The 26,099-nt window shown below is 37.3% G+C and overlaps 1 protein-coding gene across 8 annotated transcripts in view; it reads right to left on the bottom strand.

Annotated features, from left to right (window-relative positions):
• VPS13D (vacuolar protein sorting 13 homolog D) overlaps window positions 1-26,099 on the bottom strand; it is a 113,834-nt gene that overhangs the window by 9,642 nt on the left and 78,093 nt on the right. For all 8 annotated transcript variants that reach the window (XM_085309158.1, XM_085309160.1, XM_085309157.1 and 5 more), the window contains 2 exons: window positions 16,545-16,677; window positions 14,547-14,742 (listed from right to left, as the gene is read on the bottom strand). In XM_085309158.1, coding sequence (XP_085165284.1) covers window positions 14,547-14,742; window positions 16,545-16,677 — 329 coding nt within the window. The remainder of the gene's footprint in view (window positions 1-14,546; window positions 14,743-16,544; window positions 16,678-26,099) is intronic.

Here is a 26,099-nt window from a genome sequence, read left to right on the forward strand (position 1 = left end):
CTGATCCATTTTGGAAACTTAAGAGACACAGACAGCTGTTGACTTCAGTGACTGCACTTCAGCTATGCTATACCAAGTACTGTCTGTGTACTACTGTAACGTTTCTTTGATTAAGCATCATGTGCCTCCTACTGACTGCAAAATAACTGTGTCATATTTTGGATATTTCAACAGGAACACAGTTATGTCTGCTGAGGATTATTAATGGAACCATGATCTCAGAAACCCCATGCAGTTTTCCTTTATGAAGTCGTTCAAGCCAGTGTGTTTGGACATATCTTAAAAGGGGAGGAGGGGGGCAGTTGTGTTAATAGACTCTTCTCTAGTRTAAGAATTATTTCCTTTGTTTTTAGGCAGCACAGCTGTAAGCAAGCTGTTCACAAAGTTAGCTTTTCCTCTTGCAGTAAACCTCTGCTCTCCTCCTCTCCATTACCTTTTAAGAGCTCTACAAAATCAGTTTTTTGAACATTAAGAGGGGACAAGCTCTTCCCACCCCCCATTTTCGCTCTCAGATTGTTGCCAAGAGACCCTTATTTAACTATTTAACAAATAATCATTATTTTCAGATTTGCTTTGATTGTCCTGCTATACAATTTTGGGGTTTGGTAAGACTCACATTAATTAGTTACGGTGTTACACATCCTAGGTATTATGAAAATTCAGATTTGCTGCATAGAGGTATTCCTCTATTAGTAGCATTTATCTGAATCAAGAGTAATCCAGACACTTAAGTAAATAGATGCTTTTACAATCTATATAGGATTTAAAATTATTCCACTGAATAACAACAGTTGTATGTAGGGGTTAAAACTTCAGTTCTGCCTCCATCTCTATTACCATCTAGTATTAAAATTTTGGCGCAAACCACCTTTTCTGTCCCTTCATTTTTCTAGGTACAAGCAAGGTTCTGCTACACCAGGCACTGTTGCCGTGACAGTATTGTTGATTTTATGAACCATTCTTACCAAAGTAGTAACAAAAACAAGCATTTTTCTTCATAAAAAGTGTTAAAAGTTCCAGAGAAATTAAAAGGTTCCAACTGGTGTTGTTTTCAGGTCTTGCTGTTTGTCCTACTTCCCTCGCTTTTAAAAACAGCATAACTGCAAAATTTCAGTTATCCCAGAAGTGTCCACTGGCTGTTAAACTTCTCTACAGCACCTATAGCATACCTCAACAAGTTTTAAAGAGTGACTGAAGTTCAATGTATAGCTTCTAACTAGCTACTGCAGCTACAGGCCAATCATTAGCTTTTCACTGGAACACTTCTTTACTATGCATTCTGGAAAGTTAGATAATGGAGCATTCAGCCATTCATACTGGAATGAGCAACACCACTGCATAATGATTTTTATGTTAATAATCTTTCAGATAAGCATTCAACTCTGCTATTTAATCTGTAGCACCATGAGAACCGACAGCTGAAGCACAGCAAGCAAGACTACTGGGGAAAAAAAGGGAAGAATAGGGCTTTTAATCAACCTATTTTGTAGAAACCAGGACATCAGAGAACACTGACTGGTTTCAGTGTCTGGCTTAGAAGCAGGTCAGAGAGACTAAACAAGAATACTGAGCACTACAGTGGATTTCTGCAAGAGTTGGCAATTCRTGAACTGTGGGTTTTTGTTTTGTTCTTTAAACAGGGAAGTTAGTATGGTGCTTACTGTCCCCATCACTCCTATGTGCTAAAACATTCAACCTAGTGATAAAAAATAATTCTCACCTTGGTGATAAGAAGGTCAGTTGCTTTTCAATAAAGTGCCGCTAGTGCTAGCGTGAATTGCCTTGATCCTCTTAGTCCATCAGCCCTTGGCAAAGTGGTCTGTTTGGTCTGGACAGCTAATAACATTCCACACTACTTGATTTTTTTTTTTTTTAAACTACAAATTTGTTCTACTGTCTCAAGTTACATTCTGTAAATAATAAGCAACACTGATGAAATGCAAAAAGCTGAAAATTTGTAAAGCGGAATGAGCAGTGGTGTGCCCACATCTGTGTTATGTTAAATGTGCACTCAACAGATTTGCTGATTCTTTTTTAATAAGCACACAAAGGCAACACAAGACAGAAATGCCCTCGTGCCTACTGGTCACAGCAGGGAAGAGTGCTGCTGAACGGGGACACAAAGAGACTGGAAATGGTGTCAGGAGGTTGAGGCACACAGGGTAGTTCTTCACTGTTCAGACAAAGCTGAACACTGGAGAATCTTACTTCTGATGGCTGTATGCACATTAACTGAAACGCTTACATTACTACAACAGTGTTAATTGGCTGGCTTCTGTTTAACAGTTCACGGAATTCACGTTGACCAGTTCTAAGTCAAAAGCTTTGTGATCAAACAGATCACTGACCCAGTGATGTAAGGAAGGTGTTCAGGTATGTCCCAGTGATAATTACTTAACAACTTAGAAAAAAGCTTTATAGCAAGAGATGTCACACATTTCACCAAGTCATTATTCTGCAAATACATGTTTACCATTTTCTCTAGATACCTAGATAGAATTACTGCTAGGTGAAGAGAAGTATATAGTGTTTTTGAAAATAACTGACTCATCTTTTAATGTTTCCTGGATCTAAAAATTTTCCTTAAAGTGTACCTAGACCGCTTTGAAATGGAAGTCTTAATAAAACTACATACAGATTCAAAGCTTGTGTTACTGCTGCTTTATCTTTCAGTATCCTCAGTATCAAACCCCAAATTATCAATCAAAATATAACAACTTAAGGAACTTCAACTTCCCCAAAGATCGAAGCAGCAAGAGAAAACCCTATTACTGACACAGCCATCACTAAAATCAAAACGGTGAACTGTTGAGATAAGCAGGAATGTTCTATGCCTGCAGGGAGCAAAAGGGGACATGTAGCATTATTTTCAGTGTGTCAGTTTTCTGCATCTGAGAGGATGAACATTAAATGATTCGTGCCTTATTTCAGGGAACCTAYGGAAACTTGTATTTCATAAATTGCATTTTGACTACTAGCAGATGGTAATGCTAAAAAGTACAGTTGCCTCTTTTGCATTGTTGGGCACTGCGGGTACAGTTCCCAGCAAAAGTTTATGAAGATGATTTCTTGAAGTCCTGCCACCTGAACCTAGAGAGTTGGCACAGCTCTACCATGGAATTCATTCACCAGTTCAGGCACACATGCTTTTAAGGTGCGTTTTCAAATGCACATGCAGTGCATTCAGTCCAAGTGTTGGATTTGGCATTAGAATATCTGAACTAGCTACAAAATGTTTAAAATCATGAGCCAGACAGCTCCCCGCTGACTGCATATCTGAGGAAGCTCATAGGCACTGTTTATTCCAGCAAATGCGTGGAATATATTGTACTTGTTAGAGTGCTCCCAAAATGCTAGTTTTGGGCAGAAACATGCAAACAAGTGATGCCTAGGGCTAAAACCTCCCACTTACAGTCAAATCCCTCCTCTTTTGGGGGATCTACCAGCTCAGATGCTGAAGACCTTTAGCTGACCCAATACGCTTTTCAGAGAACTATAGCATGCTGAAGAAGCAACTTTATCGTGTAGGCTGTTCCTGCCAGCTTCCTGGAGATGAAATTACCTCCCTCCCCCATTTTCTTCCGTACACAAGATCAAACCAAAATTGAATGCTATTCATGTGCTTATGATTGTATTAAATCTCTTCACAGTCCATGTTCAAAAGGAAGTGAGAACTTAATTCTGATTTCTTAGAATTAGGGCATCACATGTCACTTTTTTAAAAACAGGAGAACAGCAGGTGAACTCACCCAGCTGATAGCATCTGCATAAGTTTCCACCTGCTAGCATACCGGCCACCTGCATGCCACTTACCTCAGTCATACAGTGTGGATCCATCTCCGACTGTTTTGTTCTGCAGAAACTCTTTCTCAAGTACTTTGATATCATTAAGCTTAAGAAGTACATAAAAATGTAACACTGCCATCTCAGTTTCCAGTTTCTCCCAAGCTCTTGTACTGATTATAGAGTGATGTTACTCGAGTTGTCACATTAGCGTTTCCTGTCTTACAAATCCGTTGAAAAATGCTCCCACTCACCTTCTGATTCAAGTCAAAAGATACAGTTCTTAGCAGGGCTTTTTTGCAAACACCTATTTCAACAACATGAGCTGAACTTGCCTTTAGTGAATATTAAAGTTACCAGGGCCATAAAGTTGCTATGCCTCAGGGCACAGTGTAAGGTCAAGAGAGATTCTGCTACAATAGCATGTTTTTAAGTGAGAAAATGTGTGAATTATTTAATCTTTCTCTTAAAACCTCTGAATATAGTCTACTGGCAGAGGCAGGGCAGGGCAGTTCCATTTACTGAGGGAACATTAGTCTTATTTCTGTGCTCACATATATATATAGTGGTCTCGTCAAAAACTCAATCAGTGCTGGTAAGCAATGCTCTTTGTAGTAACAGTGAACACGATCATTTGAATTTTAATTTAACAGAAGTGTTTCCAAATTACGCTCTTACCTTCCTGGGAAAGCAAATCCTTCCTGGGAAAGCAACCACTAGCTCCTATCCAAAACAAAAATATTAACTGCTAGGCCTGCGTGAARGGCTAGTGAAGTGGACTATGTTGACTGTATTCATGTTTTCTACAGACTCCATCATGTATTTTTCAGTTAGCACAAGTCGTGCTGCAAGCAGCACAGCAAAGCCCTTGACCACAAACTTAACTGAAAGAGAAAGATGATTTTTAAAGTTAACGGTTGCAAGAATGATCTAAATCAACTGGCAAAACTGATAAAGAGCCTTCCACATGTTAACAGCAACATTAGGCAAAAAAAATTATCCATAAAAATACCAGCCACATACTAAATGAGGTGACATCAAGGCAATAAATAACTCCATCTGTATGAAAGACCTTGTACAACAATCCAGAAGATACCTCTGAACAAAAAAGGAACTAACTACGGATAAAACAGTATTGAAAAAGAGCTGTGAGTCTTGGCTTTTTTTTCTTTTTAAGGATCAGTTTTACATGCTTTTTTTTTCCCCCCTCAGATCACTTTATAAATCTGCTGCACATTAAAAATCAGACACACACGTATTTTTTCCAAGTAAAAAAAGTTGAAGGTTTACATTCTAAATAGTAATGTGACTATTTCTGAATGGCAGCAGTATATATTACATGCAGTGTGAGAGGGTTAAACAGGACAGCCTCAACTCTTTATAAACTTTTGCCCTCTGGATATGTACTCATTGGCTGCTGTACAAGACTTGAGCTGTATTACACGCCTTAACGATATGGTTCAACTGTCGGTCAGGCTTGGGGCCTGGCAGTAGGCCAGACCGCAATCAATGGGACACAAACCTCCCCCTTTCAGATCATCACGAAAGCTCATATTATCTCCTTTTTGTCGTGCTGGTTAAATTTATGGAGCAGAACCCCGAAGCTGCATTCCTTGGCTTGGGCCGGCCCACGCGGGCCTCCCTTTGGTACTGTAAGCGAGGCGTGCTTTGGAGGATTGCAGGGTTGTTAGTTCAGGCACTGACTGTTTGCTCATGACTGAAATGAAGAGAGTTCAGTGGAAGGGCAAAAGGACAGCACAAGTGTAAAACCCTATCCCAGCAGGCCCTGGGCTCCCATATACCGACTCGGGACTAGGACTGAACACAAGAACTTGCTGTTAGCAACAAAGGAAAAAAGTCTGTCTGCTAACAGGTAAACAGGGTAAGCAGTACATAGCACATTCCTTGCCAGAAGGTCAACTGCTTTCAAGTAAGCCTGTAATTACTACATAAATATAAACCTAAAATAAACTAATCTGGCTTGCCACACGTATGAAAGCAGTATTAGTTATAAAGYAATGCAGTATCTTATAACATGAGAATACAAATCCTAGCAGTATAAACAGTATTACCTGTCCATCAGCATGTTTTACTGGTTCAACCATTTTAAACGTGCAGAAACTTCAGACAATCTGAGGCCATCATTTTTATGCTTAGCAGGAAGGTGTATGAAGTAATTCTTGTAACACAAAACTAGTACTACTGGAAATACAGTACATAGGAAGGAAGAAAAGGCTTCACTTCATATATGAGAGGCATTTCCTACACAAGTTTGGTTCAGAAAGGAGAAAGCCCACCTTTAGATTCTCTCTAGTAAAAGCCTAGGTATTGCAGCAATTAAARGACACTTCCTGATACAGGGCATGAATTGAGGGATGTAAAGAAACATTTAAAGTGATCCCAAGTCAAAAATCATCTGGAGTGGGAGTGAATGGAAGGGCGACTGAAGCACGCTGTGGCAAATGCATGCAAGAGAAATGGGTAAGTACAAGGAAAGCCACAAGGACTAAAGAGTAGCAATACGACATTGAGATAGCTATTTGTAAGGACTGCTTCACAGTACATACTTCTTGTCATGGTCTGTCATTTGTCCTCTTATTGATTATAATGGAAGACACCCATGTACTTGCTGTACTGCGCTGATAGCCTATTTTCACCTTCATTGATGCAAGAAAGACTAGTAAAAATTACTTCAAGAAAGTTGCCCTAGACATACTGTGCTAGACTTGACCCCTTTGGGGCAACAAACGTACACCTGGACATGAGGTGATAAAGCCACTGCACTGGTGAGTCCATCCATTGTGCTTTAAATAAATAAAACACAGTATTGCTATTGCATTAACACCAGTTTCATCTTTTCTGCTGTTTTTATAAACTGAAAATACTAGTAACAAGGCCAGAAGTTGCTTAAAAACTCCTGCAGAGCGTGTGTGACGTGTTTTCAAGAATGGGGATCAAGTCTGACTGGTTTAGTGCATTCTGATGATTTGTCCCGGTACATTCCAACCGAGACAACTGTTTTTGAATAATGTTTGTTTCTGGTGTGCATACGTTTTTCACTTACCCCACCTAWTTCCAAGCAAGTAGATTTCTGAATGGAAACTCTGAATACTTAATTGCCTGATCTTCGTTGACTTTTTAGTTTGTTCTGCTGTTGCTAACAGATGAATCTAGTTTTTCAAACCCTCTCCAGTACCATTCTGGAAGATAAGCTTGCAAATGATTCACATCCTTGCAGACCAGTTAAATCTATAGTCCATTAATCTATGTAATTTGTCCAATTATCTAAAACCAAGAAAACTATGACGTGGAATACGCAGAGAAAGCAACAGCACTTAGTGGAGAGCCTTCTAAATAAGGAAGGATCTAAAAAACAAATGCCAGACATACAGCAAACATACAAAACAGCAAAGGTGTCTGCTTTACTTTTGAGACTTTGTGTCCAAAAGCACTTGCTGAAATACAAGGTAACTCAGTAAAATAYGCAGGCTCTAGAAATACAAACATATTTAAGGAAAGGTGCACATTTAAATGGAAGAAAAACTCATTTTCTTGAAAATATTCGTATCTAGATTAACCAAAATCATAGGGAAATCAATAGCTAAATACTGCAAAAGGGCACACTGTAATGGAATGTATTTTGTGGGGTGAATGGAGTCCTCCTCTTAAGTGTCATGTAAAGTTTAACTAGTGGAATAAATCCGTCAAGGGGCTTAAAACCTCTTTTCAGCTTTTCAGAAGAGAGTTTAATTGCAGAAGTTTCTTACAGATAACAACAGGCCTATATAACAGTGCACTGATTTAACCTAACCAGAAAATACGAGTTTCCAGACTTCCAAATGTCTGCCTGTTCCCAAAGGGGTCAACTTTCACCTCTTCAAAAGTACAGCACTTGAAAATGAGCTAGTGTAGCCCTGATGCCTGTTTTCATCTGCTTCCCTTCATATGAGACTGCTCTAATGTTTTTAGAGAGTTTTAGAGTTTCTATAATGCTTTTTCCTCACAAACTTAGTTTCACAGCTGAAATGCTTTTTTATCCTTTAAAAGTTAYTCTTTCAAATATAAGATGACCTGCTTAAGGGATCCAGATAACTTAAGTCACTGAATGGGTTGATCCAGTTTTGTCAGAAATGATGCTACMCTAGCTTACTGTCCATACTGAAGCCGTCAAAGTGCTTGCCACAAAATTTCTCAAGGAAGCCTTGAGTAATAAGTGGCTTTTATAAGAATAAGACTCCGATCACTTGCTTAAGACAAGACAGTTCAAGTTTGCATCTCTGTACAACTTTTTCCAAACCAGTTATTTTATACAATGAAGTTTAATTCAGTCCCTGTTCTGATCCCAGCTACAGCAACTGTCTTTTGTTTAACGTGAAAACCATGCAACTTTTGCTTGATGCTGTACCATTCAAACACACCTGCCCCTAGCTGTAGCTTCAGGACGCTAGTAAGTATTTTACTTTTTGCAGGGACTACCATAGCAAGAACTGTATTCMTCTTTTCAAAACTATTTGTTGACAATCATGAATGGACATCTGAAGAAAGATGCAGTTGCACACTACGCTTTACTAACTACTCAGCATTATTCAGTTACTTAATGTTTCCTTTTCCACTCATCTGTCTTCCCTGCACAACACTCCATTCCGGTGCTCCTGGCTATTTCTGCCCCTTACCCAAGGGTCTGTATTCGATGAGCATATCTTTCTGCCCTTAAATGACAAATTAAACACTAATATTACATACAAAGTAGATGCTTACTAGAATCACATTTCAGTGCCTCATAAGTCTCCCAATGGTGAATGCAGCAATGATAGAAAAACCAAGCTACTGTTCAATTTTAACAACAGGAATACATTCTGGCATGGCATGGCAAAAGGTCTGGAACAAGAAGTTACACAAGTCTTAATTAAAGCCTTAGCATATAGTATTAGAATTCAGAGGGGCTAAAACCTCTTTGCTAGTATGCAGACTGCACCAAAATGGAAGTTAATTGCAAAAACAAAGTTCTAATGAACAGCTTCCTTAACATCCTTTACATCCTACGAACACCCTTCAAATTGAAGGTGTGTCTTTTTAAAAATCGCACGGGTCTTTGTTTTCATGTTTGCCTATCTTGAATCCTGCTGCCAAAGTCTAGCTAGCAAGCTCCAGAGRCTAATCAGAAATAATGAATTAACTCAAAGATGCCTTACATTGTGCATTAAATACTCTGTAACCCAGGCCAGTAACTGATGATTTTTTTCTAAAGCCTATTTCTTAAAAATAATCATACAGCAAATGTTAAAGTAATTGCACCTATACAATATTAGCAAAGTATTATGTAGCTGCCATAGCTCCAAACACTGTGATTTTATTCCCTCACTCAAACTGAGTAGTTAAATCAGGGCAAGTTCAAAAAAGGAGGACAGTCAACTGTAAAGACAATTGACTTCACAAATATTCTAGACATGAATGGTATTTACTAATCAAGAAATTTTTCTTCTAGAAAAAAAATTTTCAGAATTAAAGCAAAGTATTTACAGTAATGCATACAGAGGTGTTACAGTTTGCTATATGGCCAGAACCAACTTAAGTCCATTTACACCCTCTAAAGAGGAAGGGAAGAGGGATGTGTTAATGTGGAGTTTGCATTCTCCCGTTCATCTGGACTTCTGCTGGGTGATGAGCAGTGAACAATGCTTTCATAGAATGAAATGTATTGTTCTGGAAATTCCATGAGATTTCTATACATGAGGCTCTAGGATTATAGACTCTACATTAAAATAATACGAAGCTATTCGAACATTTTTAAGTTTTGTTGTTTTTAAGCTGCGTCCTGTGGATTGCAGAATCAGAAGAACTGCACGCATCAGGCCTAGTTTGTTCAACCATGCATAGCTAATCCTGCTTTATTGTGAAAAACAGAGGCTGTGCTCTCAAGTAATTATTCTTCAACTCTTTGTCCTAGAGGGGGATGGCAAAGGGAACAAATTGTGAGATGTCAGTGTGTCAATGGGGAGAAGGGGGAGGAGGAAAGGGGAAAGAGGTGGAGAGAAGAAAAAGCTGCTTTTCCCTTCGCTTCTTTCCAGTTACAATATTGCAGCCAGTGTATTTCTCACACACACAGATTTGTCCCAACTCTGCTGTCCTTTCTTTCTGGATCTTAGACAGAATAACATACAGAAGAAATTATTTATTGCTCTGTAAACTACATACGTGTGGTTTGTTTTTCCTTCCTTTTTCTTTTTCCGAGATAGCAAAGTCTAGGACTAAGGACTTTTTTTTAAGAATTAGTCACTGTGCGAGTATACAGAGATTCCAAAGCGTAATGAAGCRTGTGGGGCTGCGCTGCACTCCATCCCCACCTTTCATGGCCTTGGGCACTCTGGAAACCAGAGGAATCAAGATGCCTCTACTGTTCAAGTTCCTTGCATAGGGCTCTAAGGGGAAGTAGACAGGAGGAGTGAATGTGCAAACCAATCTTGAAAGGACTACACTTACTTGGCATCTGAAAATTCCTACCACTGTCAGGAACTGAGATCCCCTCAGGAAGTGAAATCATATCCATGGTAGACTATGGCCTCCTATCTCGAAACTGCAACACTGTTCCACTAGGCAACCCTCTACATTCTCATCTAAACCTTAACAACGTTTTGAGATAAAAGTATTTATACTCAAAAGGCACTGGTGCTGTGGTTTGATAAGTTACTTCCACTACCACCACCCACACAAAAACAAAAAAACAAAAAACAAAAAAACACCCACAACACACACACCCTACAATCACTCAGTTAAATGGGGAGAAGTGTCTACCAAGATGCTGCAAGATGTGTGGGCACAAAACTAAGCTTGATTTACTTCAAAGATCTGGTAAAAGCAGCATGTAAAATTATATTTGCAGAGGACAATAACTAAGAGGCGTTTAAAACTCCAGTGAGGACACTGAAGCACTAAAGAATCTGCAGAGGTTAGAAATATGGCAGGAAATGAAATGGGATTCAACTTAAAAAACTGCAACCCAGTTTATCTTGGGAAAAATAATCCAGAACACAAATAGTAAATGACAAGATGATCTTTGCAAAGCAGTAAAACAAAACAACAAAAACAAAGGTCTGAGGGGAAAATAATAAGCAGAAACATGGACATCAGTTTGCAATGCGATATGGCAGTAAAACCAGCCAGCACAATTTTGGATGACTTGAAGAGCACAGCTTGTCACAGAACAGGGAGATGACGGTCCCTTTTCACACAATGCTGATGGGAATTTACAGACGGAGGAATTTCAAAGTAGCACAACAAAAGCAGTAAAATTCTGGATGGACTAATGACAGAAAAATGTAAACCCATAAAAGCAACTTTAACTTTACGGTGACTAACGTTGGGAGGTGGAACTAACTGAGGAAAAGYAAGTGTCTACAGCCATCTAACAGGGAGGCACAGAAGCAGGAGACACTTGCACAAAAGGAAAACATAATTTGAGAAATYAATTAATAATAAAGGTCTGTTTTCTCATGGTGGGGGGAGGGGAAAAAAAAGAAAAAAAGATCTGCAGGAAATCACGCTGCCCTAATCATTTACAGATTAGACTGATAAAGGAGCATTTCCAGATTTATACAATGCAATGAGTACTAGCTGATAAATATATTCCTCGGGTTTCTAGGTAAATCTTGGGAAGAGTTTACCAAAAGAATAATGTCTGCTTTGCCAGAGTATCATCATTGACATTAGTGTGAGGACCCTTGAAATCAGATCTGGACCAGGTCCAAGGACAGAGCTTGTGAAATACACAATGGTGTCCTGGTTCTGTACTAAGTAATATTTAATTTTATCTTCAAAGTAAGAAAATCTTGAGAACACACTTTGTAATGCATTATTTGAGAAAGCCTACCACAGGATTAATTATGCCTTACATACCACATTTTGTTTCTTCTATATTTTTTTTATTTCTTCATTTCCAGCCCTGCTTGTTAGGGGCTCCAAACATCAAATTTGTGCTAGCTCAGTAAGTCCCAACACAAATCAATAAATTTTAAAGCTAAAAATCTTACGGCCAACTCACATGATCACTCAAGTAACACAGGCTGCAGAGTGTTACCCCACATTTTCCTATTAACATGCAGTGGAATGGAATTAGAATGTGTCTTTTAGGAAAACCTACAGTTTCAATTAAAATTTCTCATCTCTTGGAAAACCGTTCTAATAGCTAAAATCAAGCAACTTAATTTCTGATTTTTTTTTTTTGAGTGAACTGCAACCATATAGTAAGAGAATTCCAAATGATTATGGTTATGTACCATGCCATTTAAACGCAGTTAAAATTAACTGGTTGACTCAGCTTTGCACCAGTATCTGAGACTTGCTCATACACTATCAGTCTCAAAATAAGGTTGAGAGGGCTGTTGCCATGTTTATTGACTCACATTGTTAAATTGTTCAGAACTACATTTGAGAGCAGTTAACGCCATAAACTTATTTTCCATCAGGCTTGACTGGTTTTGGATCTTTATTTTGGAAGAGTCTACATGGCCCAGTGTACTTAAACAGAAAATTCAATCTGAGCCAGCAACTTCAGTTTGGACCACTATTTTATTTTGATTCCAAACCACACATATCTGAACAGTTAACGAATGCAACAGGGGGATACTGGTACACAGCAAGCAAAAAAAAAAAAAAGTCCAAATGCTTTGTTGTGCGTTAAGCCCCGAGAAGAATAATTTGATTCCTTGATTATATAAGCACTTAAAAAAAAAAAAAGATCAAAACACAAACAAAACCAAAACACAGGTGCAGGATTGCTTAAAGATTCCCCCCCCCCACACACACACACACATTATCTAAGAATTCTGAAGTACATTCGTCTTCTGATTCAAAGTAAGCTTTGATCAGATTTTGTAAACTGGAAAAGCAACATAACTCCCTTCCACATATCCCTCAACTCTTCAAAACACACACAGTTCTCCAAATTAGAGAGAATGGTTTTTCTTTTTGATTTTTAACTTGTTGATGCATCAGAGCCTTTTCATAGAACACTGGCTGTAATACAAAGCTTCTATGTAATCTTTATGTTTGTGAAAAGTGCGTAAGGATGAAAATCATTTCACAATACTGGTCTATGATAGTATTTCAAAATTCAGTGGAAGATCAAATGTGGTTCAGCTCAACTGTCCTAACCTCCTCTCTGAACTGTCAGCTAACAAGTGCAAGGGAAATGTGTTGCAAAGGCATGCAAGCTACAGATAAGGTTCCTGTGGTCTCCCTTTCCCAGTTGCTTCTAGTTTCACAACTACTGAAAACATCATTACTGCATATAGGCTTGTACCTCATAAGCATTTCAAAACATGAATTTTAAGTATATGTGCATCTTGAAACACACTAATCAAAACACAGCTCAACTCATGCAACAATTAACTATACTTAGCTAGGTGTTCTGTTCTCCCCATCCCCATTTAAAACAAACAAACAAAACAAACAAACAAAAAACACCCAAGAAAAACAAAACAAAAAACCTGCACAGCTACAGAACAAAGATATATGCAAGCAAAAAAGAAAAAGCAAAATAGTAAATCTGATTTTTTTGGAGATGCACTGTTACAGTTCTAGTAGAATAACTTTGAGTATGCGTATTTACTTACCAATTTTAATCCTTGACCTCTTGGTTTTGCAAATCAAACTAAGCACCAAATAACATGAGACATATATAGGTGAACACTTCCGCTTTCACAACAAAGTAAACATCTAGGTTCATCCTTGGAAGTTTCTTGCACCTCACTTACACTTCATCAAGCTTATTGTCTCTTACTGAAACACTGATGGTAGACATTTCAGGATTCCCATTGTGGCATAATAAAACACAGGAAATGGAAAAGCCAAACAAGACAACAAAATAACCAGAAACCCCAACGGTTTGCAGGCATTTTCCTTTAAACTCCCTAGAAATAAAATATACTTACTATTGTTTTTCCCATTCCTTTAGCACACAGGATCTTGCATACAATAGCAAGATTTCTTGAAACGCACAGTACCATCATATAAAGTAATTTCCTGTTGGCCACAAAGAGTAGGAGTCTTCTCTCAGAGCAGCCTTCTTAGAGTTTATGCTCTTTCCCTCTCCCACATTCATGGTCAGCACTAATGAATATTCATTTACTTTAAACAATCATCAACATTACGCTAGTTACTGAACACAGGAAGGAAGCCTAAACATCTGTCCAGATGTGGTGACACTTAGCATCCATATACCTAAGAGTAAACAGATGAGCACGTGCACAAAAGGCATACATTCACACTTCACACTTTTTGTGAATGAGAACTATCCTATAAAAGGAAAATTAGAAGGTAATGACACTATATTGATTCTGAAACTCTTCAAGCTTCTGAAGAATTTCTTTCTTACACAGTTCAATGGATGCTGGGGGTAGAGGAGAGGGAAAAAATGTTTCCTTTTCAACTTTGCATGAAGATTCCAAGGTGAAGTTTAATCTTACTACGAATAGGCTTTTTAAGTATTTCCCTTAATCTGATGTAATAGTTTAAAATTTCCTATCTTACCTTACAGCTTTTCTGTGCCAATTTCATCAGTCAACAAATGCTTATCAACAAATGCTACGTTTTAAAGAAAAAGCAAATTGAATAAAATGGGACACGACACTAATAGTACACAATACATCTGATTAAATTACAGTTCCAGTAGAGCCAAGAAAGATCATCAGATTGGAAACAGCAATAGGTATTGCAGTATGCATTTTAAAAATATTACTGATTGGAAATATAAACTGCTCACTGACCTGGGGCCACTTAGACTTGCAGTGTCTCTCACTGCCTGTGCCGTTTCTGATGCAAAATCCAGAGCTCCAGCCACTGGTTTGGTTACTGTGCCAACTAGCCCTTTCCCAAGGCCTGAAATGAAACCACTGACACCTCCTTCTGTTTTCACACCTTCAACTGTTGAAGTTATTACGCTTGTCAATCCTCCAATGATACCTAGCAGAGACAAGAACAGCAAACAGGCCAAAAGTATTGCCTCTAAAAATAAAGCAAAATACATATTCTTGCTACAGTTGATGCTGTATGCCTAAATGATTTACTTTCAAACTTGACAGGGATGCATTGTGCTTTTCAAATAATACAAAAACTATTTCAAAACCGATTGTATTACCTTGTAATTTTATACTGTGTATGTGTAAGCATCTATAAATTATTTACCTATATAATATTTACATACATACACATAATAACATCCCACAGAACAAGTTTTAATCAATTTAATGTGTATATTATTCTATATTTCTGTACTATTTTATTTCCAAGTTTTATTTACATAAACAATCCTCATCTGTTCCTGAGAGAGTTACTTGCAACGTGACAAAATCCAATTCCACAAAGGCCTACACAGTTTGAGATAGAAAATGACAAACTTAATTTCTTCACCAGAAAAAGTAAACTACTTTGAACTGGCATTACGTGGTTAACTGTGACATAGCAAATCTTTATATTGAACGAGTGCCACTTAGAATCTGAGTGCTCAGAAGAAATGAAGAACCTACTGAGGCTTCAAAAAACTTGGAACACTGTATAACATCTGAGGATGTGCTTTAAAAACATCCCGTCTCCATGATTCCATGATTTGTGGTGAACTGGCTTTAATGCCCCACTTAAAAATGCTTTCCACCATCTGATTCTGTAGCTTTCTTGTAGGCAGGTACTATGTACGTTTAAAGCATAGACCAAGTAGAATCTAACTTGCAAATCTGAGAAGCACATGGTGTTTAAATTGCTTCTACGCAACTATAGCTTATTGTTAATGTCTGAATTTAAACAGACAGGATTTAACACTTATTTGCCTCTTTGAAAAACAAGGAAACAGGAAACAAAAAAAACCAAAAACATAGACTTAAGACTAGAACAGTCTTGCTAATTAATGGATATAAATGGCACAGTAAAATACTTTTAATTGGCTCTTCAGTAAACACTGACATGTTTCAGATTTCATGTATTTCTGCCAACATAATTTATACCAGTCTTTACAACATAATGTTATGAGACAGATCTTTAAAGAGACCTCTCTCATGATCCACTTAAATTTCCCCATAGACTCTTCATCACAAGACTGCCAGGCTTCCATTATACCTTTACTATTAGAATTAAATATGAAAGGGACCAAAGGACTGAGAAAGTGTCTCTGAAGTCAGTCATCTTCATCACAAAAGCAGTAACAGAGTGACTCCAGAGATAGAGCTGAACCATTTCTCCAGTATAACAGGCTTTCTGCTCATCCCAGAAAAAACTACGTTTTGGTGAAACCAAGACTTTACCTTTATACAATCTGCAACAGATGCACTAAAAGAATAACATTTAAACAAACACAGCTAAGATGATGTAAAATGTAAATATCTGATTTAAATTTGGCTTGCATTGATTCAACTTACTTCAGCAGATAAATCATGAACTAAATGGTTGTGAAATTTTGGCCAAATTAAGACTAGTCCACTGTCTTTTACTCAAAATCATTATCTTAACTTTCAGTAGACTTATAAAACAAAAACAAAGGAAAAAAATACAGAACAAGAACGGTGAAATGATACTTTAAACTGCTGTTCTAATTCTTAGTAAACTCAGTTTTTCAGTAAACTGAAAGCAAGCATGGGAAAGTCACCGTCCAACATCATCATTTTGCATTTTAACATTTGGCACTCAAGTAATACAAAATATAATGTCCTCTTCTTTTTAATCTCCTCATTACTCTACTGAGAGATAAAAGGAGATAAAATTACAGTTGAAGTTACCATGCGCAAGTCCATGGATTCCAGCAACAAGATGTTCTCCACTAGTTGCAGCATGATATCGAATGTATTCTCGTTCGGTTTGATGTCTGTTATCCATTGTCTTTCCCAAACCATCTGATAAAGTTCCAGCAAACTGTAAGAGAGCAACCCTTTCTATATTAAAAGAACAAAAGGTGTTTACCTCATATAAATTTACTAAAGAAAATTCCTAGGTTTTAGTTGGGAAATACAGATTTATACAACCGGTTTTGTCACACATACACAATCACTCCATGAAGAAAGCACCAAACAATTACTCTAAGCTGTGCTTTCAATTGTTGCAATTTAAAGACCTAAGATGACAATCAAAACCCCCATTAGGTGCCCAACTGCAGTCGTCAAGGCAAAACATACAAAGTCTGAGAAATCCAGTTAATTAGCCTGTGAAAGATGTGCCAAACGAAGGAAAGCGCTGGAGATCCAACTACAGCCTTTCAGGAAAACTCAAAAGAATGCTATTTAGATACAAAGCTTTTCTTCTGTAGAGATATGTGAAAAGCCTCATGGCAAATATTCTTGTCATGGAACCAAAACAATTGCAAAAGTTACTTATATTCATTTCAGTAACACAATGGAAGTGGTTCTGTTGTGAAAAGAGCTAGTAGGGGAGCCATGCCACATCTGTTGCAACACATGGGACAACCACTGCAGATGGTTGTGCTAACAGTGTCCACAGGTGCTATACACACACCTGTATGTATACATATGTATACACAGAAAACAAAGATCTAATGAGAATCTTAATTTGCGTGTGGCACATTTTTAATCTTTATGCCTAACTTCAATGGTACAGAGAAAGATTTGAGACACATTTGATAAGAAAACATGTATAAATCCAAGCAGTATTGGTTCTGAGAACTCTAATCATTACTGAGTATCAGTCAAAAGGGCACCAAATAAAAATGATTTGTTGTGATCTATTGATCTGTAGTTTGACATAATCAAATACAAAAGAAATGCTGGACTGCAAGCAAGAAAGGGTTACAAAAAAAAATGGAATCTTACCTTATATTCAGGATATTATTATAGGAATGAAATCCTAGCAGGTGTATTTTCCTGTAATAACCTCCAAATATTCGCTGTTTTTGGTTGTGCGATGTTCATCTTCTCTATCTCCCCTAACTAGCATTCTTAGTCTTCTTCTTTCAATAAATAAATGTTTAATTTTTAAGGGGGAGAGAATTTAATGGCCTGTTGTGTCTTAGGCTAGAGGTGGGGAGTGTACCAGGTACCACAAGAACATTAAAGATACTAGATGGCTTCAATAACAGGTGAAATCACTTTTGTTGTGCACTATCATACCTCACACATCCCCCCTATGACAAGTACTTCATTCTTTAAGAACTGTGTATGGACATTACCCTTTCCATCCCTCAAGCTTAGCTTTGTTGAAAACACCGTCTCTTCTGCATCCATATATGTTAAAAAAAAAATAATAATTTATACACCTGAAGACAAGTAAAACCTGGCTTGTAAGCCTGATTTTAATGTACGATTGAAGAAATGAAACACAAATCAAGTAGTTATTTTATGTATTTGATGCAAAGACCGAGTCTCCCTCATTTTTCTGTCATTCTTTTCAAGGCTAGGGGCGGGGGTTTGCTGCTGACACGATACCTAGTTTTAGATACTTGCCAGCTCAGAAAGACAAGCTAGTCCAATAGGTCCAATTATCTCAAGAAGTAGGCTTTAACCACATGAATGAAAATTAAATCTCATGACCCTTCCTGTGACTTGATCACACGGACACAAAACAGAGCATACAGATCACTGACTAAATTACTTCTGACCTCTTTGTGAACTTAATGTAGATGTTATTTTTAATTAGCCTAGGAATATGAACTGACCTGAAACTATCTTATAACCATGTTTGGGCTTGGATTTTTTTTCATTTTTTCTTTCTTGGAGGTGGAGAGGGGAGCAAGGGGAGGCAGAGGAGATAAATAATTCGCTTTAAGAGGATTAGAGGTGTTGTTATAAAAATCAAAAGGTTCTATAAGCCCTAAAATTCAAACCACATTAAGGAATCTGTCAAGCCTGGAAAATGATTTTCAGGAACACATTTTGAAAGCTACATCACTGCATATCAGACTATGGCTAGCAGGAATAAACCAGCTCATTATTATTGATGAAAAATGGTAAGCTCTCTTAACAGTTTTTTTTTCTTTTTTCTTTTTTTTTTTTGCCTAAATTGACCGAATCCACTATTCCTGCTTTTCTAGTAAATATAATCTGTTATTCTCTCAATTTTCTTTCCTCTGTGAAAAAGAATGTGACCTCCTCCGCTCAATAACAATTCTGTTTTAATGTGTAGAAATAATTATTTTCTTAGTAAATAAGAAAAGAAAAAAATCCTAAGTACTCAAGTTAAAAGCTCATCTTGCCATCACGTGGTATATTTCATAGCTTCCATGAAGTGTAAAAAAAGCAAGGTTAAACAGGGATATTTTTGTTCACCTTCCTTAGAAAATAACAAAATTACAATTTTAAACAGAACAACTGAAGGAGTCTAATGGACCATGAAATGTTCCTGTTTCACCCTGACTCAGGTGACACAATCTAAACTCAGGTTTAATTACAAAACCTGAACTTTACATTGAATTACTTTTTGACAAAAGTAAGTAAGTAAACCAATGTTTGTTTTCTGGCCTTAACAGAAGGCTAAAGCCAAACTTTTGTAGTTAGCTCTATYCTTTATATAGAAAATAACGAGTTATGTCAAGGCACACAAGTGCATTGCATCCCTTCTGAACATTTTCCAGCTGGAGGCCACAGCAGAACTTTACATTCTGCATCTCAGAGCAGGAAATATAATCAAGTTTGCTAATTAGAGATAAAACACTAGTGAAGATAAAATAACTGAGATATTTACAGGCATTAGCAAGTCATCTTAAGGTCTGCAGAACAAATTTGCCATCTTCTCCTGTGAAATAAGGCTCAGTTTGCAATAAAGGTTCAGACTACAGTGTAGGCATTATCCTGATTCATAATCTGAACCRAATCTACATAAGTAAACACTATAGCCTGCATTTCCCAGTTATCCAATATAGGTAATGTACCATGAGGGAAATAACTCCTGGGCATCAGAAAATTTTAATTATCCTTTTCTGTACACCTCAGATACTTTCCCTGAAATGGTTTTGAAGTCTGTTTCAAAAAACAGGATTGTATCTACCCCTGTAAGGTAGAAAAACAAAATTTCTAAAAGAACAGAACACTTTATGCCTTACCTATGCAGGATAAAATCAACATATTATGAAAAACAGTTTTTAAGTTACTCAACAGTTGCATGTCTTTTCAAGACCGGGAACTGAATAAACATCAGAAATTTAAGCAGCTTAAGCCCAGTTTAAACACCCAGTTAAACAGTAACAACTTGGAAAGAAGACTTGGAACAAGTTAATGAACAAAAATGTATATTTGCCCTTTTTCAAATATCGTGCCTTCTTTGAGAAATGCAATATTAGATACTAAGACATTTCAGTTGTAAAGGAGTAATTATAACGGTGAGTTGCTGAACTGTTAACCCAGTCATGTGGGTTGTCCAAAGGTGGCAACAAAAGTGCAATCCACTTTTGTCTCCCTTGGCTTTTGTTAGTAAAGTGAAAAGTGCCTAATTAAGACCATTTAAATGCTGTGTACTAAATACAACAATCTATAGAAGAAACATGCAACTAATCAAAACAATTCTAAAAGTAAATCCCTTTCTATCCTTATTTTTCCTTGTCTAGTTGTTTATCAAAAGGCATATTAGTAGCTTGATCTTTTGAGTTTCTCTTCATTTTAGTTATCCTTCTCCTTAAAGCAAAATTGCAGCAAGGTACGTCAGTGTTAGCTAAGATGGGTACCTGCTTCTTAGTAACCGGTATCAGAAGTGTCACTGCATGAAGTGGTACACGCAAGAAGGCAGTTTATTTTATCTCAGCATTTCCAAATGAAGTGAAGCATGAGTCATCCAGACTACTCATTAAAAGTTTTGCCATTTCCGGGCCTAGAAATATTTCAGCTTACGAAGAATATGCATTGTTTAATGCTTCACCTTATCTATTCTGCCTGGACAGAAAAAGGCCTACCTCTGCAGAAAAAGCTCCAGCGATCCTGTGATCTTAACATTCTTCCGTTTTCATTCATAGACATTTTCTTTTTCTCTTTAACTCTTTCTGTCCCCCAGGAAAATGCTATTTCCCCTCCCCTAGAGGGGGGCTGACCTTTTCTCTCTTGTCTACATTCTACAGACACTTGATTCCAGGTTTGCATCCCACACCACTTCCTATGTGATGTGAAGCTATCAACTGGAAGCCATAGAACTATGCTGGTAACATGGCAAGCAAAAGATACGACCTACTATACTTTGTTAACTCAAGCCTGTAAAATCTACAACAAACTGATTCTCCTGGAGAGGGTGCAATAAAATAACATTCACATTTCCCTCTAACTCCATTCCAGGACATTATGCTACTGTGAAAATTATCTTTCTAAGACGTAAACCACTCTCAGCACTTCATGATTACTGAAAGTTTTATTACACTTCTGTAAGCCAGGGGCATGCTGGCCATTCTGTCACGACCAAGCTACATCTTGCATACCTGAACTTCCTCTGTAAACTCAAGGAAACAGGCTGTTCATCATTCCTTGTTCCATGTTTACACCATGTTACCTACCATGATCTGCAAAAGTGACTGAAATACCTATGTATAAAACCAATCTATTCTTGATTTTTTTTTTAATGAAAGGCACAACACTTAAGATGGTTATGGCACAAAAACTTACACCTCAGGCTATGCATCCTTAGCTGTTTCAAGTAATAGAAGAAAAAAAAAATACAGCGTTTTGTGTATCAAATAAGGCTTATGTTGTGCAAGAAGAATTCAAAGCAAATGAAAACTGAGTTAGTTCTAGACTGTTCCATCTGAGCCAGATGCATAAAGCACACAGCATGAGAATGAGTTGAAGTAAACTTTTAAAGTCTTTTAAAGCTCCTGGCACTGCCTGGTTCACTAAGGACATCCCAAAAAGACAAATACTCAATTATTACTTTAGTCCAAACATCTCACTGTAACTCTAGCATCAGAAAATCGTACATTTTAAAATACTATTGACTGGGCAAAGTAGTGTTCCAAGATGGAATTTTAAGGGAGAAAGCAATTATGTTAAGCAGAGGTCAGTTACAACTTTTGTGCAAATCTCACAGCCAATTGCATTTAAATTAGAAATCAGAAGGTTTACTCAGTTTTCACTTCCACATTGCAGATTTCCTTTAAGAGAACACTATGTTAAACTCCACACACCTCTGACCACAAAACGCCAACTTTCAGAAAGCCCTCAACACTACACATTGGTGATTGCTCCTACTTCCATAATAAAAGCTGATTCTCAGAGACCAAAGCATATAAGCACGTTATTTCAGCAGCGGAGAAAGGAGTCTTTCAAACTTATTTGATTTGGAAAGTCTAATGTAAACTGTGAATTATGTAATCTCCATTTCTCATATGCACTCTTACATTTTCCAAAACAGGAAAATCCCTAGGCATGATGATTAAAAGTCATTCTTCAGTTTGAACAGTAACTCCCCTAAATAGCGTCCATGTGAAAAACAAGAGCTGCTTACTACAGGAAACAAAAGCTGTATGAGTAGTTAACAGATAGACAGAGAAACAACAGTGATAATTAGATTTCTGAACTAGAGTTTCTGTCAAATGACACTTCCTTACAGCCCTAAACAGGAACATCCATTTTGGAACTTCATTTTTTTCTCCTCTGCTACTTCGATATTTATTTCCTGTCTGATGCACTGCTGACAGAAGCAATCTGTTTCAAAGTACAGACTGTTTGAAAGGAATAAATACCTCACAAATCAGTATATACTGTGAACCTAGCAGTACAATGCTAATAAATAAATAAATAAAAATAGTAGGTGTTAAATTTTGAAAAAACTACAATGTATGTATTCTTAAGCTTATATATTACAAGATCTGTCATGTTTTTACAAAGAAAACTATTTAAAGTTCTAAGACTCATAAGCTGCCTTCATAACATGGAACTATATCCATTCTGATAATGGATAAATACTTGACATTTATTATAAATATACATAACACATACATAAAACAGGTATCTTATATATAACACACCTACAAATTATATAATGAACTCAAGGAAATGAGTAGCACTAGAAATCAGAAGCTGCTTTCCTTTGAGTTGTGTTCTTAGGTTTTGTGGGGGAGGGGAGGGAGAGGTGTTTGGGTTTCTTTTGCTTTGTTTTTAACAACGGTATTTTTTCCTCATCCATATCATCATCCCTTTTGAGTAGAAGTTTGGAAGTACTGTTCAGACAACTGATTAAATACAGTGGACTATGCGTAAGTGTTTATCATGTGTCTAAGTTTAGTCCCTTGTATTTTTTTTGCCTTCTAGAAATATCACTATAACAATATTTATTCCCTGCTCCTCTCATTACATGCATTTTAGCAGAATATCTAGACCACTAGTATGATTGTGATACAGATCAGATCTTACACTGTGTTCTGACAGCACAACATAGCAAGTCAAAACTAAATAGCCTTTATTTTGCTGTGGAGGCAAAAAAATCTGTACTGGGTACATGTTATAGGCTAAGTAGAACCAGTACATGCTGCCAGAATTTGTTAGGGCAGAGAAACTCTATTGCTACGAAACGGAAGGTACAACACTACATAGTTATTTAAACAAAACAGACACCAGAAACCAGAAATGCAACACAGCTTCCTCTTTTAAATCCCTGTTTGGTCAACTGTGCATTATATTGAGAGTAAAAATGAAATGTTTTAAATATTTGAAAAGCTTTTAGGCATTTCTTTCTCATATTTAAAACGCTGGGCTATTTGAAGTTGTTCCCCAAAAYAATTTAACCGTGTCTTTGGTCAGCCTCGAGAAAGGAATCATAATTACTCAGATGTTTAGGCAGAAAAGTTTCTGAATTCATTTAATCTATGTTATATACTTTTTACATTTTCCTTCACACGCAAGTGCATACCCAGGTCAATTGTTAGAAATCATCCTCTACACAGAGGACTGTTCAGGCCAAGCCAAGAAGCATTTACAATCAAGTCATAATTGTCCAAAAAGAAACATGTAACAGAACTATGACCACAGCCGATGTGGCCCTAATTTAGAAAACGGTAAATCTACAAAACGCTATCATCAGCTTCTGAATTTAAGGGATACATAAGCTTTGACAAGTCAGTCAAAGAGGCAACCACTTTTCCCACTGAAGAAACATATGCTGCGATTCCGTGCGGCATTGTCCAAGCAAATAATGTCACAAAAGCGAAGTAAAGGAGCTTTGATTAGCTCACATCCCATCGTTAGCTAAGCTTCCTAATGGATCCTGACAAGGACACGTTGGCTGGGTAATCTGTGAGGTCCCCTGATGAGCTGCCTGTATGGATGCCTGATTAGCTGGGTATCCCGGGGGAGCCCCCACCGTCTTTATCTCCACAGATGCCTGACGAGTCGGGTAGCTTCCCTCAAGGACCTCCTGTGAAGCTGCACCAGCAGGTGCCCCTTGGCAATAGTTTTGTGTTACAGGGTTGAATGAGTGATCCCTGCAGGAACTGCCGGCTGTTTTCACATACACAGAAGGCAGTCAAAAGTCCACAGCATGAACTTGGAATGACCCCAATTGCAGAGTCACTGGCGGGTTCATCTGGAGGACAACTTGCTTTATTAAACAACTAATACTCTTAACAGATAATTCCACCACCCTCGTCCCAGCTTTAACTCTTGCAAATCTTTAAGGTCTTTTTGTTTGTTTATTTTTGGAAGTGAAATTATTTGCCTTGTTTCACACACAGCTTCCTCTCCCCTTCCCCACCCCCCCAAAAAAAAAAAAAAAAAAAAAAAAAAAAAAAAACCAAACAAAAAAAAAACACCCTAGCTTTACTGAAAGCTTGAGAAAAAAATCGAAGGGATCTAGCCCAGTTCCTTCAGGTAATATACTGCAACAACATATTTGCACCTTGTCAGATTAAGTTTTTTGTTTTTCAAACAACACCTTTACTCTCTGCTGATGCTGTACGCATATACAACAATTTCATTTAATTTAAAGTGTTTATGTTGCTTGCTCCCCTAGCTCCCTCCCACAAGGCCAAGAATCCCAGCTAGCCAGTGTCATGTTCTCTTTCTAATCGGTTTCATCATCTGTGACTGTCACCTATGACCAAGCCTGGGATGCAGAAGAGCATTCTGTGAGAAAACCCATAGGCTTTTCTGTATTGCTTTAGATTTTTGAAGGAAACCCAAAGCTAGTATTAATACAGCYTACCATCATTTGTGCAGCATACACAGCTAACAGTTCCTCAAAGGATGACTCATGCAGATCTGTAAGTCTGCTGCCAATCATCTTATCTGTTGTTACAGCTTCAGAAGATATCCTAGCTATCTCCTATGGACACAAAAATGATGTCTTCCCTCCCTTGGGATACACAATCAAAGAACTGCAAATTCAAATTTGTAGAATTTCACACAGTTTTATATATATTTCCTCTTCAAATAAACAGTAGAGAGATGCAATCAGACTACTGTGTAAAGAATAAAATCAGCTAATCTTAAACCCACTCCCCATTTTTGCTATTTCAGATTTTAAATATGATATATAGGATATATGCCCCTGTTTGGTTCATGACGCGATGATGCAAGAATGCCAATTTTTCTTACTTCTGAATGAGACCAGTAAGTGTGATTGGTTACATAAAAAAAATTTTAAACAAAAGGAACCATCAGCTTAGAAAAGTTTCTAAAAACAGTCTAAGAACCTAACTTGCAGCTGTCTTCTGTGCAAGTCAGCGAAGAAGTCAAGCACATGTTCATGCTTTTTGTTCTTTAAATAATCCACTCATTACTTCCTCTTCACTTTTCATATAGAATTCAGTTACCTTTATTTTTCTGTCACTGACAACCATTTGAATTTCTGCTTCCATTTATACCTTACAACTAGGGTTTAAGCTCCATTTCCTTTCATGCTGCTTTCATGCTCCTTTGGTATGAATGCCTCCATGCCATTCACTCACCTGGAACATCATTCCTGTCCTTACAAGTCATGTAATTCTCTTACCTAATCCCAAAATCCTAACTCTTTTCATATTTATGCTAATCACTTAAGCTCCTTTGCCATCACCCTGAACTAAAAATTAAAATAAATATATGGAATGAAAAACCCTCATGAAGACAGGAATCTCGATTTGCCCTTTTTTGTATTAAGGGGGGAAAAAAAAAAGTCCAACTTTCTCCACACTGACAYTACATACAACTTGATGTATCTTAAGATCACATTTATTATCCTTTAAAAGTGCTGGGTTAAACTATGATGCTATAAACACACTTAAATATAAAATTTGGAGTTTTGACAGTACCTCTGGCTCAAATAAGGTATTGCAAGCAATATAATTACACTGCACTGCACTTCCGCTCTCAAAAGGGATTATGTTTCAGATAAAAAAACAAGTTCTAACATACACACAGGGAAACCATGATGAAAAC

This window comes from Rhea americana, unplaced genomic scaffold, assembly GCF_003343005.1.
Source record: "Rhea americana isolate MKP2758 unplaced genomic scaffold, rheAme1 scaffold_293, whole genome shotgun sequence".
Classification (NCBI taxonomy): Eukaryota; Metazoa; Chordata; class Aves; order Rheiformes; family Rheidae; genus Rhea; species Rhea americana.